Source organism: Juglans microcarpa x Juglans regia, chromosome 7D (genome assembly GCF_004785595.1).
Source record: "Juglans microcarpa x Juglans regia isolate MS1-56 chromosome 7D, Jm3101_v1.0, whole genome shotgun sequence".
NCBI lineage: Eukaryota > Viridiplantae > Streptophyta > Magnoliopsida > Fagales > Juglandaceae > Juglans > Juglans microcarpa x Juglans regia.
In genome coordinates this window covers 2,892,880-2,905,963 of record NC_054606.1, presented here as the reverse complement: position 1 = coordinate 2,905,963, position 13,084 = coordinate 2,892,880, and the positions used below count along the sequence as shown (strand labels likewise).

The following is a 13,084-nucleotide window of genomic DNA, read 5'->3' as shown; positions in this document are numbered from 1 at the left end:
TGATCATGTAAAAGTAGGCTATAGCGAAAAGAGCGACTGTTGAATGATTGAGAAGGTCTTGCCTGGTTTGCTTACCAAGACGAGATCCTATTATTTTATCTTATATAATTATTATATAAAATATAATAAATAATTTAATTTTTTAAATTTTTAAATTTTTAAATAAAATTAATATTTTAATAATATTTTATTTCATTTTATATAATCAAACAACCTTTTTTTCTCAATTCTGAAAGAAATTATATTTTCACAGCTACACTTTACATTTTGAATCTGGTTTGGATAAAATTTACCGAATTTTAATTTTCTAAATATCTTTTTAATTTGTTGGAAAATTATTTGTATAATTTTAAGATGTGGAAATTCGATGCATTGTTTTTTTTAAAAAGTTCAAATCTGAACCCTACTTGAAAAAAAATTTAATTTTTAATTGTGAGCTTCCTTTTTTTTACAAGATAAGTATGCGAGAGTATTGCACCACTGAAATATTTTCTTTAGCATATCATTTTTTTTTTTCTCTTGAACCTTTTTACTCAAATTAGTTTCATGACAAGCCTATTACTATGTCAGAAAAATTATTTACGTAGCTAGTGTAATGTTGCGTAGTTCATGATTAATGCCTGCACGAAATATTGTCACATTGTTCTTGTTCTGGGTCTGAATTCAGTTCAACATACTAGAGATCTTTTATCTAAATTTGGAAGACATACTCAATTCATACATTAGATTGCGAATCTGAGCATTGGATTTTCTTTCTCGTTCTTCTCCATGCACTTTGTTTCTTTCCTTGAACAAATACTACCTCACGCTCAACCCAAATTGGTGGGGTTCATTTTTCTTTTCTCTTGATCAAAGACTACATATATATATATATATATATATATGAATATGATCATGTTCATCAAGTTTGTTTTTTTTCTAGTGACCACTCCGTTCAAGATTCCAATTTCTAAACTTGGAAAAGGTCTAAATTGGGGATATTTTGAGTATTTAAGCAATTGATTTTCTTTTGGGATTAATTTTGCGGGAATCGATCAGTTTTAGTGCCGCTTTTGTGCTTCGACCAAAGCAAAGGAACACGTACCGGACCATTCATCTTCAAGGACGACTGAAAAATTATTTGCAAGAACTTGGTTTCAAATATTTAAGCTCTTAATTGGCACATTTGTGTAAGTAGTGAGCCTGCATTTTCCCCAACCACCTTTTACTAGTTTGACCAATTTGTCGTGTCTTTCTCGCCGGCCAATGGCATTGGCCGGGCTGTCCCTAAAGATCACGTAGTTTCCATACATTGAGAAAGTTACCCCAAATGCTACCTCATTCAACAACTGTTAGATTCCCTATCTACGTACTTAATTTGAGAGGCAAAGCCAAATGGTGTGGAACAAAGCCAATGCATGCATGCTTCCTTTTTGATACAATAATGAGACATTAGCTGCAGAAAATATATATGCATGATTGATGTAGTAACAAAGCCAACTTTTTGTATTCCAAAAATAGGCTTGTAAAAGACAAAGTAGAGTCATTGTCAACTTAAGCATGTATGTGTTAAAGTAGTTTGTAGATCATCGATCGAGGTGGAACCCTTGCCTTCCACAAACTTGGTTCATGATCCCCCCCCACTTCAGTGTTGAGCCTCAGTAGCTTTCAATTAGCACAGAAAAAACTTCAAAGCATTTATGGGCAAGACTACTAAACCGATATTTGTTCTCATGTCTTTATCTAAGCTGGCAATATGGGTTGGAGGGATTTTGGATCTTAATTCGGTACTCAAAAAGGAATATATATATATATATATATATATATATATATATATATATATATAAGATCATGGACTTGATGAGAATACCGAAATGCTCCTCAAATGGTATATATATATATATATATGGTCTTTATGTGTTTTTTTTTTTCGTTAGTCTCAACGTGGCCCATTTGTGAGAAGAAACGGAAAGAACATAGCAAATAAAAAGAAAAGAGACTTTCCTTTTATCATTCTCCAGTATGGACCTGCCATTGTTGCCTTTAGTCACCTCAGTAGTTGAAAGCAGATTCCGACAGAGGGAAGAGAAGAGAAGAGAAGAGAGAGAGAGAGAGAGAGAGAGAGAGAGAGAGAGAGCACCATATATCGAAGCATCTTATAGATATGGAAAGTGTCAACTTTTTTGAAGAGCTCCATAAAATCACCCTTCCTTGGAAAGCATACATATAATGATAAACAACTTTTCATTAAGGAATTGAGGTAAGCACTTTTGTCTTGCAGAAGCCTCCTAGGAGTGAGGGATTCAGTTATTATGAAGAACAAAGATATGCTAAAGACTCAAAGCCAATTTGGCAGCTTTTGTCCTCTTCAAAGTTCGAAAATATTGTTGGGTGGGTCACTGAAATAAAGCCAGTCTAGTTGATAAACTACCACTTTCAGTCCATTAAAAGCCACAATCTCTTACCAATTTCTGAAATCTTCTATAGCTAGGGTACATAATTAAAGCATATGGGACCCCATTGCCATGGTTAAGAATATTGCTGCAAGTGCTTAGAAATTTAAATTTGTTACCCGGCCCACATCTCACTTCCTCGATCCTCATCAACGTAATTATCGTAGTACTGTATATATATATATATATATATATATATATATATATTCAAATCTTTTTCCCTTCGATCTTTAATTCCATGCATAGTTCTAATTAGTGGGTATTCCATATATACTACGACGTACTACCAACACCTCACTAATGAAACCATGCATTATTAGTAGAGAAATTCTATTTGTAGTTTTCAATCAGATACTGTATGTGCAGATTCTTTATTAAATGAAAAAAAATATCATTTTATGAGAGATATTTTTATAAATTTAAAAAATTTTAAAGATAAAATTACCTAGACTTGTATTGTAATTCCTAAATAGAGACTGTACGTAGCATTTTCCTTATTAGTATATGTATTTTAAAACATCAAGTCTTCATTTTCAAGCTTGCATCTTTAATTGGAGACCATGGTTGCACGTATAGTACTATTAATATCGATAAAATTAGCCGATCGATCATGAGCGATAATTATATATCTAAGTACGAAGTATTGGGAACAAGGGCGCTTTCCTTGTTCACGTGGGATGCACATACCATTGATCATTTTGTCTTAACTCTTGATCAAGAAGATAAAATAATAAAAAAAAAAAGTTACAAAAAATAAAGAAATGCAAAAGATAATAAGTTGAATTTTAAAAACAAATTAACCACAGTCCTTCTGGGCTAAAGCCGAAAACCATGTGATCAGCATCCAAAGCAAATGACGAAGGAAAGTAATAAAAAGAAAAGCCAAAAGGTGTTAATGTGAGGTGGAAAATGGTTTGGGGGATGAGATAGATGTGCATGGTTGTGCGTGTGCAAGATCAAAAGCTAGGGTTTTCTGATCAGACATTCTTTTAACATCTCTCTCTCTCTCTCCCCCTTAACTTTTTTAGATGCTTGCCCACCATATCTTCCCAACTCTTTCTTTAAGTTTCCTTCCATAAGATTTTTTTTTTTTTTTTTATATATATATTATTTATTTCTCTCTTTATCATGTCTTTCTTTCTCTTTCTTATTTTTCGTAGTCAGCTTGGAAACAACGCATTCCTTGCATCCCACACATTTTCTTTCGTACCAAAAACCAAAAAGTAAGCACTCATATGGTTTTCAAAAGCTAGGACTTATGGTAGGCCCTATGATAATTACACACACACACGAGTCACTCCCATTGGTTTTCCTCTTCCACTTCATGCTCACGACTCTCTCTCTCTCTCTGATATATTAATTAGGTGGAGTTTTGGCTCCACAAGATCACTTGGCATGGCTGGGTTGGCTACGTACCATCCTATCAATTGTAGTTCTATTGCTTTTTATCTCCCCAGCTTCTATTATCTCCATGTTATATATCTTGTTATATGGAAATATTCTATGATCAAGGTCAACCCCAACACTCACTTCTCACGTCTCGTTCATACCTTTTTTTTTTTTTTTTTTTTTTTTTACGTTATACTTTTTATTTGATCTTTTCAAATACTTAGCTTGGATTGATTTAGTAATTGGTACAAAACGTTTCTTCTTTGGTCAATGTCGACCTCATTATTAACACAATATCCAACATGTAATTTCCGACGTTCAATGAATGATTGGAGCACGTAATGTTGCGCAATATGCACATAGTATATGTAATTTTCTTCCTGATATCATGTTTCTTGGAAAAATAATATGGCTTATAATTTCGTTCCTCTTTTTTTTTTTTTTTTTCCCTCTCATAATTATTTAATTACGTCCTTCTTCTTTAGAAAAAACAGTTGGTACTTAATTACCACGAATATACATTAATTTGTTTAATTTCCATCAGTAAATTACCAACAAATTAAACCTTACTGGCCAATTATAACAAAAATAAATAGCAAAAAGAAAAAGAGAAAATTGTCATTGGATACAATTAAGTAGACACGTATATATGCAAGATCAAGAAGAGGAAGTACTGGAAGGGGCCTAATCCTCTCCCAGGAGCTTGTTGGGTCATGTCATGGGCTTGGGCTATAGCACGGCTTGATAATCTAGTTGATCCACCCAATCCAAGCATATTCTGGCTAGAGTGAAAGGAACAACTGCCCGAGAACTTTAAGATAAAAGAGTTATCGACTCATTTATAGATAAGCTAAGTCTCAATATTTTCAAAACTTGAATTTCAAATAATGAATGAGATAGTTATCGTGTATTAACAGGAAGAGTCGTGAGCTTTATTTATATCATCTATGTATGATTATGAACCCATATGAATGAATTACTAGAGAAACTCCATTACTTTTATTAACTTAGGCATCAGACGCGTTCTCCTGAATCCACAAGCCTCTTTCCTCTTTAATTACAAGTGATCGTGTGTGAGAAACTGTAAAACACGTCTTTAACAAAAAGTTTAAACAAACAAATCCTCAAGCGATCAAGAAAAAGGTTATGAGAATTCAACTTTTGGGCCTTTTGTCTTTGAGTGGTTGTTGCCCGGAGAAAGAAATAATTGGGGACAGCTTTCTTCAATTATTTTAGTGCTTTCGGCTAGAAGATAAGAGATTGACTTTCTTCTTTTATTGTAGTTCACACAGCTCAAACAAGTTGACCAGCGACCTTAATTCCTTTGGCAATGAAAACAAAACCCTAAACGTGATGGTTGGTGGGATATTGAGGGCCTTGTCCCAGTGGATCACCTGTCTCTGTCTCTTCTGATTAAGGTTGACATATAAATATATTTGAATTAATTAGCAATATCACTTTGAAATTAAATCTATATAGAGTTTGTATGGCCTTGGTCAACCACTAGTGAAGCCGAATAATGCGTTGAAATTATTGGAAGTGGGAAAATCGAAAAAAAGGTGGAAGATGATCAGTAAGATAAAAAAGAAAAAAAAACAAAAAGTAAAATCATGAGTCCAAAAGCATGAAGGATTTCGGACCAAAATGGTCGTGTAACATGGTCTTATTATCATACCCCAACCGAAATTATAATGATAAGATGTAACTAATGCTTTTGTTAAGATTAAGAATGATCGTGTTTTTTGACTTAATTAAACACCAGTGATGAAGAACATCATAATAATTGAGATCATGCTGGCTGGGGCACTTAAGTGATACCGATGATCTTCAAACCATTAAAAATAGAGAAACGCTTCAACGACAAAGAAATTTCAAAAGAATAAATTTATAAATTGACATGATTTCATATAATACATTAGATTTAATTTTATAATCTAATGTACTATATCAATTATGTATTTATTTTTGTGAGATCTCTTTTTATGAAAAAACATTTATCTAAAAAAAAAAAAAGCCTGGATGAACAAATTTTATCTTCTTATTGGGTTGTTTTCTGTGAAGACACGGACTTGTTGTTGGGTTCCGTTATGTTAGCTATTTTTACAAGGTATATGGACCATTTGGATGTACTAAGAGTACTTTGAGCTTCTATCTCTATGCATGGCTTTGGCCCAACAGATATTTTGGATAAGGCTTTTGTCCCCTTGGCAATGCAATTGCAATTAAAATAGAGGAGGTCGAAATAAATATTTTAGGTATAATCGTATTTGACCAAAATATTTTAGAGAAGTTTCAGAACTCTCGAAACAAACCCAAAATGCCTACACAGAACCCGAAGAAAGTGAATCACGAACCCCCATCAGCAATGGCGGGGCAGAGTACGAGAAACAGAGGCTATCAAGAATTGCGGAAAACAGGGCGAGATTGGAGGCTCTGGGCCTGCCCAAGATTGCTTCATCGTTGTGGGGTTCAGCTCAAAAAGTGAGCGACGAGAAGACGAAGACGAAGAAGAAGAGGAAAGGGAAGGTTAAGGATGATGGGGATGACGACGATGGCGATAAGGATTATAGACCTGATGAGGTAGAGGAGAGTCTGAGTTTTTCGAACGGGGAGGAAGCGAATGAGGATGGTGATGGTGATGATTATTTAGGTGAAACATCTTCCGGGTCACGCAGAAAAAAGGTCGGTTCTTTCATCTCGGTGCGTTTGTTTGTGTGATTTACTATGAGTTTTTCTTAACTTGTGCGTTTCAATTTGCTTACCATCTATTCTCCAAGTAGTTTGTCATAAAATTTAATGAAAACCAGTCACAAAAAATTGCCGTAGTTGGTTATATCGTGAATAATGATACTGTGATGCATTGCACTAGTATCTTTCATCCAGGGGCAGGAGGAAATAAAGAGTTCCTGCTTTCTCGAGAGGGGAGCTTTGGATAAGTTCGGAATATACAGGCGTGAATTTGAGTGGCTAAGTCCTACGTTGAGTGAGTCGTTAATGTATGCGAATATGGTATGCCAAACCCTCACTTGAAGAACCCATATGCGTTTATATTCTCAGCAGAAGATTATCGATAGATGATAAGACTTGTAGAAGGGAGTATAAATTGTTCCTTTCTGAAATTTCGTCCTCTCATTTTCTGAAAACCAATCGAGCTTTAGATTGAAACATGCTGCAATAAGACTTTAGTAAGAGAAGGAACTCTCACATAAGGAACTTTAACGGGGTAGATAATTAGTACAAAGCGTTCCACGCCCTTTCATTTATTTAGTATTAGAGTGAGTTTCTACCTGTCCCCGTTTATTTGGCTTTATTTCCACTTAGTAATTCTCTATCATACATGGCCGTGTACTTTGTGGCTCTGCCTCGACCTAGTTTCTCAATATTTCCCTTTTTGCTTACTTTTACACCAGGTGAAGACTAAAGGTTCAAAACCTAAGAAGAAAGTTCCCGCTCAAAAGTTTTTGAGCGAGCCGGATTACAATGATGATGACGATGCATTAATGCAGGTAAGTTTCAATGGGTTCCTATAATAAAATCTTTTTTCACCGTTGCCAGGTCTAGGTGGAGTGGCTGTGTGAGTATAGAGCATTAACCAACTGGTGCAGTAATGGCCTTACATGATTGTAAGAAAAAGTATACTGATTCTTTAGCATTCATATGCAGGCCATTGCTCTTTCACTGCAAGGTTCTGCAGGAATTTCGGGTGTGGTACATAGTGGGCCTTCAAAATGCTCTGAATTTGATGCAGTGAATTCTACTCTTATTGAAACAAAGGGAGCTAGCCATGTTCAGGAAGATGCAGGAAAGAAGAAGAAGAAGAGATCGGTTCGTTTTTTGGGCCCAAAATTAGTATTATGTGCATGAATCTTTTTCCTTTATCTTCTTCTTCCTTCTCTTACTGCGTCTGGTTTACATTTCATTTGTGGTCAGCTGTTTTCTAGTCGGCTGCAAATGACAGAAGATGAACTGGTCGTGCATTTCTTTCTGTTTGATGGTAATTTCTGCTACCAGACTTTTCTGTGTATGTGTGCATGAGAGAGAGAGAGAGGTTTTCATGTGGGTTCAAAATCACACAATGGAAGCTATATTAAAACCTATGGGGGGAGAGGAAAAAATAATTTCTAAGGTTTGAGAAATGCAGGCATGAGTTTTTAACGTTCACATTAGCATATATGTTGTTTTTCACTTGGAAAAAAAAATAGAGTATTTTTGTGCTGAGACTTCAGTTTAGTTGAGACCTATATGATTTGATTGGTCTAGGTGGACCTTAGTTTTAGATCTTCTTATCTATCCAAAAAAAGGGAATGCCCCTACTCATGGTATTGCTCTGTTTTCCTCGAAGGGATTTTTGGTCATTGATGAAAGGAGAATTGGCTTGCAGATGCATGGAAAGAGGGCATAACCAAGAGGGATATAGAAAGAGTAGCAATTGCTCATGATTTTATGTGGACTGAGAAGGAGTTGGCTGATATGATTCATTGCTTTGATAGTGATGGAGATGGGAAGGTCAGTTCCTGCAGCTTTATGAGCTTTATTTCGTTGTTTGACATAGAAAAAAAATACTGACCGGTAATTTGGATCTCCTAAATGGTAAATAGACAAAACAAAAAATAAAAAAAGGGTAGAGAAGTAATTGAAGGGTTAGATGCAAATGAAGGACTTCTTATTTTACACTTTTTTTAGAGCTTCTGGTAAGATCCTCAGCCTAATTGCTGTCCGGTGCTCCCTAAGACACCAAAAGAATACAAAAAAGAGAAATAGAAACAAAATCTCTTAACTCACCTACATGTAAATATTCCTGTAAACTGAAGAACCCAGGATACTATTTATACTTCCATTTTCTGTTGCTTTCATATATTGAAAAATATAGAAGAATGTGTTGAGATATTTGTGTAAATGGGAAACGTGTATCATGGTCATGTGTTTAGACTCTTAACTAGTTTGCCAATATTGCGATGAATACATTCAGGTTTATGTTTCAATCTTCAGTGAATACAATTTGGAATTTGCTAACTGGTTTCATTGCAGCTAAGTCTTGATGATTTTCGAAAGATTGTTGGTCGATGCAACATGATAAAAGGGCCTGAAAGTTCTTGACGAGATTGAAGTCTTAACTTTTAGTTGAATAGATCAATTTTGCAGGTACAGGGGGCCGCTATCATGTGTGATATGATAATTCTACTCGAGATACACAATCTATTCATCTGTCTCTTCTCTCTCTCTCTCTCTCTCTCTTTTTTTCCCTACAAAAAGTTGAGATAGACTGTTTTCATCTCTTCTCCTGCAGGCAAGTAGGTTTTCAAGCTCAGCAACACATCATACTCTAGAGAAGCAAGTTTTGGACATTTTAAAGTAACTTAGCTGAGCTTTGCAAGTGTGCCTGAAACATATCGCCTTGTGAATTGGAAAAGGCTACGTGTCTGTTGCATTGCTCTTAAGGAGCCGAGGACTTTTTGGATATGAAGAAAAAAACCTGCTCCGCTGAACAATCATCAATAAGTTTGTGTGTGTTTCCCGGATTTGATTTCTTTAGCTAGTGTTGTTTCATTCTGACAAATGGTTGTTCTATTTGTCTCACCCTTTCTTGGATCTGTGACGATGATCATAAATATACGAAAGGCAGTAGTCATATGACAATGGATATTGGATTTGTCTGAGAATCCTGGTCGGTTGCCATGATGAGTTGCTCAACCTGAAGTCGATCAGTCGTGTTTGAACACGGTTTCAAATCGGAAAGACAAAAAATTGAAATCAATTAACGGGAACCCCACGCTTTATTAGAATCAAGGATTCGGGGGGCCTCCAGGGGAATCTGGCATGTGTTTGAAAAAAGTATCACACAAATAAAATATGATTCAGAAATGCTAGGGAAGTTGGGTAACTCATGGATTAATGATAGCAAAATAGAGGAAAAAGCACATTCCCATGTGTATTAAATAACAGCAGAAAAGGTTCTGTTTCGAGACCTTGGCCATGTTATTATTTGTTTTCACCCAAAAGGAAAATACAACCACTATTTCCATGCTCCAATAATTACCATCTGCGATTCAAAACAAATTCAAAAAGTTTGAGGATGTTATCACGAAAATATGTGTTCATGAAAGAAGTGGGTCACACAATGAATCATTTGGAGTTCTGCTGAGACAATTACAAAACCTGTAACCATAAACCATGTCTCTACCCTCAATACCTGCTAATACGAAGAAAAAAAGTTCCCTCCTTCGCACATCTCAAACCGTCCCTAACCTAAAAATAGGTTTGGCAATACAACATACAAGACTTGTGTCAGTCACACCTGTTTTCTTCTGTTTCTCTGCATTTCGTTTCCACCAAAGGGGGTGACTTGGCGGAATTAAGGATAAACTCAACTGCTTATGTCTTCTTAAGAAGATACCCCAAGATGATGCCAACCAAGCCAACAAGAAGCACGTATATAAGCGAGATACCACCGCGGCTTTTATTGGCTTCACGCCTCAAGAGCTCCTGTACATATATAAAGAATGCTTATTCTTTGATGCAGCAAATGTACATATATAAAGAATGCTTATTCTTTCATGCAGCAAATGTCAGAAACAATCTTTCCATCAATAACACATGACAAGATTAACTATTTAATACATTTTAACCTCAAAATTTGAAGTAATCGGAAGTAATCACAATTTGTACTACAGACATACCACAGAGAGATGGAGAGCCAGTGAACTCGAAGGAGATGAATTTTAAACTTCCAACAAGCTATTGAAAAAGAAGATTTTTTTCATACTCTTTTTCCTTCTCTTAAAGTTGGATACCAAGAGAACAGAAAAAAATATTTTTCTTTCAGATTGTCTTTTCTCTTTGTTTGTTTTGAGTGGATTGGAAGATATGGATAAAGTTCATGAATTTAATGCGGCACCCAAGAAAAAAAATCAAAGTCCGAGAGACCTGACCAGTGGCAATAAGGGAATGGCATAAATAGTTGCAAGAAAAACCAAACACTGCCATAAACTCGGCAAGACTTGAATCATCATTCAGCAGTATTCTCCAACTCAAATTTAAAGATATTTTAGAACTTCGTGAATTGTTGCACTCATAAACTTCTTTCTTGCATATGATTTGCATACAGTACATCAGAAAGTTTTAGAATGGCAGTAGCTTTAAACTATAACTACGGTTTTCTAGATTGACATCAATAAATGAGCAGAAAGGAATAATAACTCTGTTAGCTACAAGCCTACAACAAATACAATTCAAACTCAGATAGCTTCAGAAGCACCCAGTAATCTCTAAATTTGAGTACATTATTCTAATATGTTAATTTTCAGTAAACAGTGGACCGAGAAAACTATAAAACAAATGCTTACAAGTATATTGCATGGGCATTCTTATTTCTAAGATTCTTCCGAGTGAAATTTTTAATGTTAATCTTGCCCTCACAAAATCTCTAGAATATAGGAGTGCTTCAGAATCTCTTCAGCAACAAAAAGTTCAAATAATTTGAGATACATAATCCCTTACCAGTTCTTGCAGGAGCTTGTTATTTTGCTGAACAGCAGAATTTTTCTCCTCAGTCAGCTTCGAAATAAGAGTCCTTGCCTGGAGGCATAAGTAACACAGACTTAACTAATTAGAAATTACTCCATCCGTCTCTTACAATCTATGAAGAGAAATGATAAATATCCCGACTAATATAAAACCGAACAAAAATACTTTTTATAGGGTACAAATGTAATATCTTTCAACATTAAATAGACAATACAAATTACCTCAGACGAGTTATCCTGGGGCTCATGTCGCTCCACATGAGCTCTTGAAGCCTACAAGAACAATCACATATGTAAAACACAGCCCTATCAAACTAGGACGAGTTTTCAAATATTCGGACGTGTAAAATAAACAAACAAAAGAAAAAAAAAAACATCAAATACTCACAGGTGTAAATTCAGAAGCATTCAGATTCCCATTATCGGATACCGAAGCCCTTGGTGAAGAACCTTCCTCTGACCCTTCTCGAACAGGCGATGGGGGTCGCGGTGGAGCAACATAAACAACCCTCAATTTGGACTCCTCGACGTTATGCCCTGACTCCTTATTGAACTAAAAGGATAAGAAACATACACCCATTTCCTTAATCTATATATATTTTTTCCAAATCAATAAGATAAAAGGAAACCCACATAAAACCACATAAGCGACTGTATATCTGTTCTTATTAGTACCATTTCTGGGGTTATATCCTTCACGGTAGCTCCGGCACCTGTGACCACGCTTTGTAGCAGGAACTTGTCCTTGCATTGCATGTCCGGCGGGGCCTCCTTCTGTGCTTGCATTGTAACTGAAACGAATATTATTCGAAGAAAAAGAACCCATACACCATTGGTCATTTACATAGAGAGTACATATATAAAGCAACTGATCTCACTAATTAAGCACAAGATTGAGGAAAGAGAGACACCTATAACATCGCAGGTAGACCTCGGCAACACAATTCCAGTATTGGGTCTCACACAGTACTTCTTTGGATTTGTCGTCTTCACCTACAGCAAGCACGAGTCCGTTTCACACAAATCAAAACTACAAACTCCCAGAGCACAAAAGTCCCCAAAAAATTCAAATAAAAATTTAAAATTGAAGGTGAATGATCCAATTCTACCTTGAATGCCACATAATTATCGGTCTTATTGGACAACTGCAGAGAGCTCGAGATCTGCTTCCTCAACTCAACTTTTTTTTAATTGCATAAACAAAGAAAAAAGATTATGAAAGAAAAAAACTGAACAAAAACTCGGATCCAAAAGCAGAATTTTTTTTTTTTTTTTTAAAAAAAAAATTGTAAAGAAAAAAAAATCATTTTAAAACATTTGTTTTTGGGAAAGCTTACAAGGGAATTGGAGCTCTTGAGGCTCGATGCTGAGAAGCTCGCCGGTACTCATCCTGATGCGATCGAAAAGAGTCCGCCGGAGAGAGTAAAGCGGTTCTCCGTTAAGAGACAGAGAGAGAGGAGTTCTCGAATTCGAGAAAGAGAGAGCTCTGCAAACAACGTGTGACAGAGTTGTTTTTGTCTGTCTTCGCTATCAAGTTGTTTTGCCTCCGGTAGCCCGTTTGTGCGGTTCATCCAGTTCAAATTATGGATACTTCCGTCTTTTTGTCTTCTTTTTTTTCTCACATTTTATTAAATAAAAAAGAAAATGTATTTGCATCGCACACTAAAAAATAAAATAATAATAATAATAATAATATAAAGTGTATTGCGGCTGTAGACTGATACATAAAAATGCTCAACA

At 35.5% G+C, this 13,084-nt stretch overlaps 2 protein-coding genes across 3 annotated transcripts; one reads left to right on the top strand and one right to left on the bottom strand.

Annotated features, from left to right (window-relative positions):
- The first annotated feature begins 6,090 nt into the window (after window positions 1–6,090).
- Window positions 6,091–9,481, top strand: LOC121238570 (calmodulin-like protein 3). The gene is made up of 7 exons (XM_041135498.1): window positions 6,091–6,503; window positions 7,232–7,327; window positions 7,485–7,646; window positions 7,752–7,815; window positions 8,203–8,327; window positions 8,850–8,963; window positions 9,109–9,481. The coding sequence occupies exons 2-6, from the start codon at window positions 7,322–7,324 to the stop codon at window positions 8,916–8,918; spliced, it is 426 nt and encodes a 141-aa protein (XP_040991432.1). The 5' UTR covers window positions 6,091–6,503; window positions 7,232–7,321; the 3' UTR covers window positions 8,919–8,963; window positions 9,109–9,481.
- Window positions 9,482–9,878: 397 nt separating this feature from the next.
- On the bottom strand, window positions 9,879–12,894 carry LOC121238569 (vesicle-associated protein 1-2). 2 transcript variants are annotated; one of them, XM_041135495.1, is made up of 8 exons: window positions 12,682–12,894; window positions 12,454–12,524; window positions 12,256–12,337; window positions 12,020–12,135; window positions 11,733–11,897; window positions 11,567–11,617; window positions 11,319–11,396; window positions 9,879–10,304 (listed from the first exon to the last, which is right to left on the bottom strand). In XM_041135495.1, the coding sequence occupies exons 1-8, from the start codon at window positions 12,731–12,733 to the stop codon at window positions 10,194–10,196; spliced, it is 726 nt and encodes a 241-aa protein (XP_040991429.1). In that variant the 5' UTR covers window positions 12,734–12,894; the 3' UTR covers window positions 9,879–10,193. The 2 variants fall into 2 exon arrangements, with proteins under 2 accessions (XP_040991429.1, XP_040991430.1); XM_041135496.1 differs by having other exon boundaries at window positions 11,733–11,888; window positions 12,682–12,876.
- Window positions 12,895–13,084: the final 190 nt, after the last annotated feature.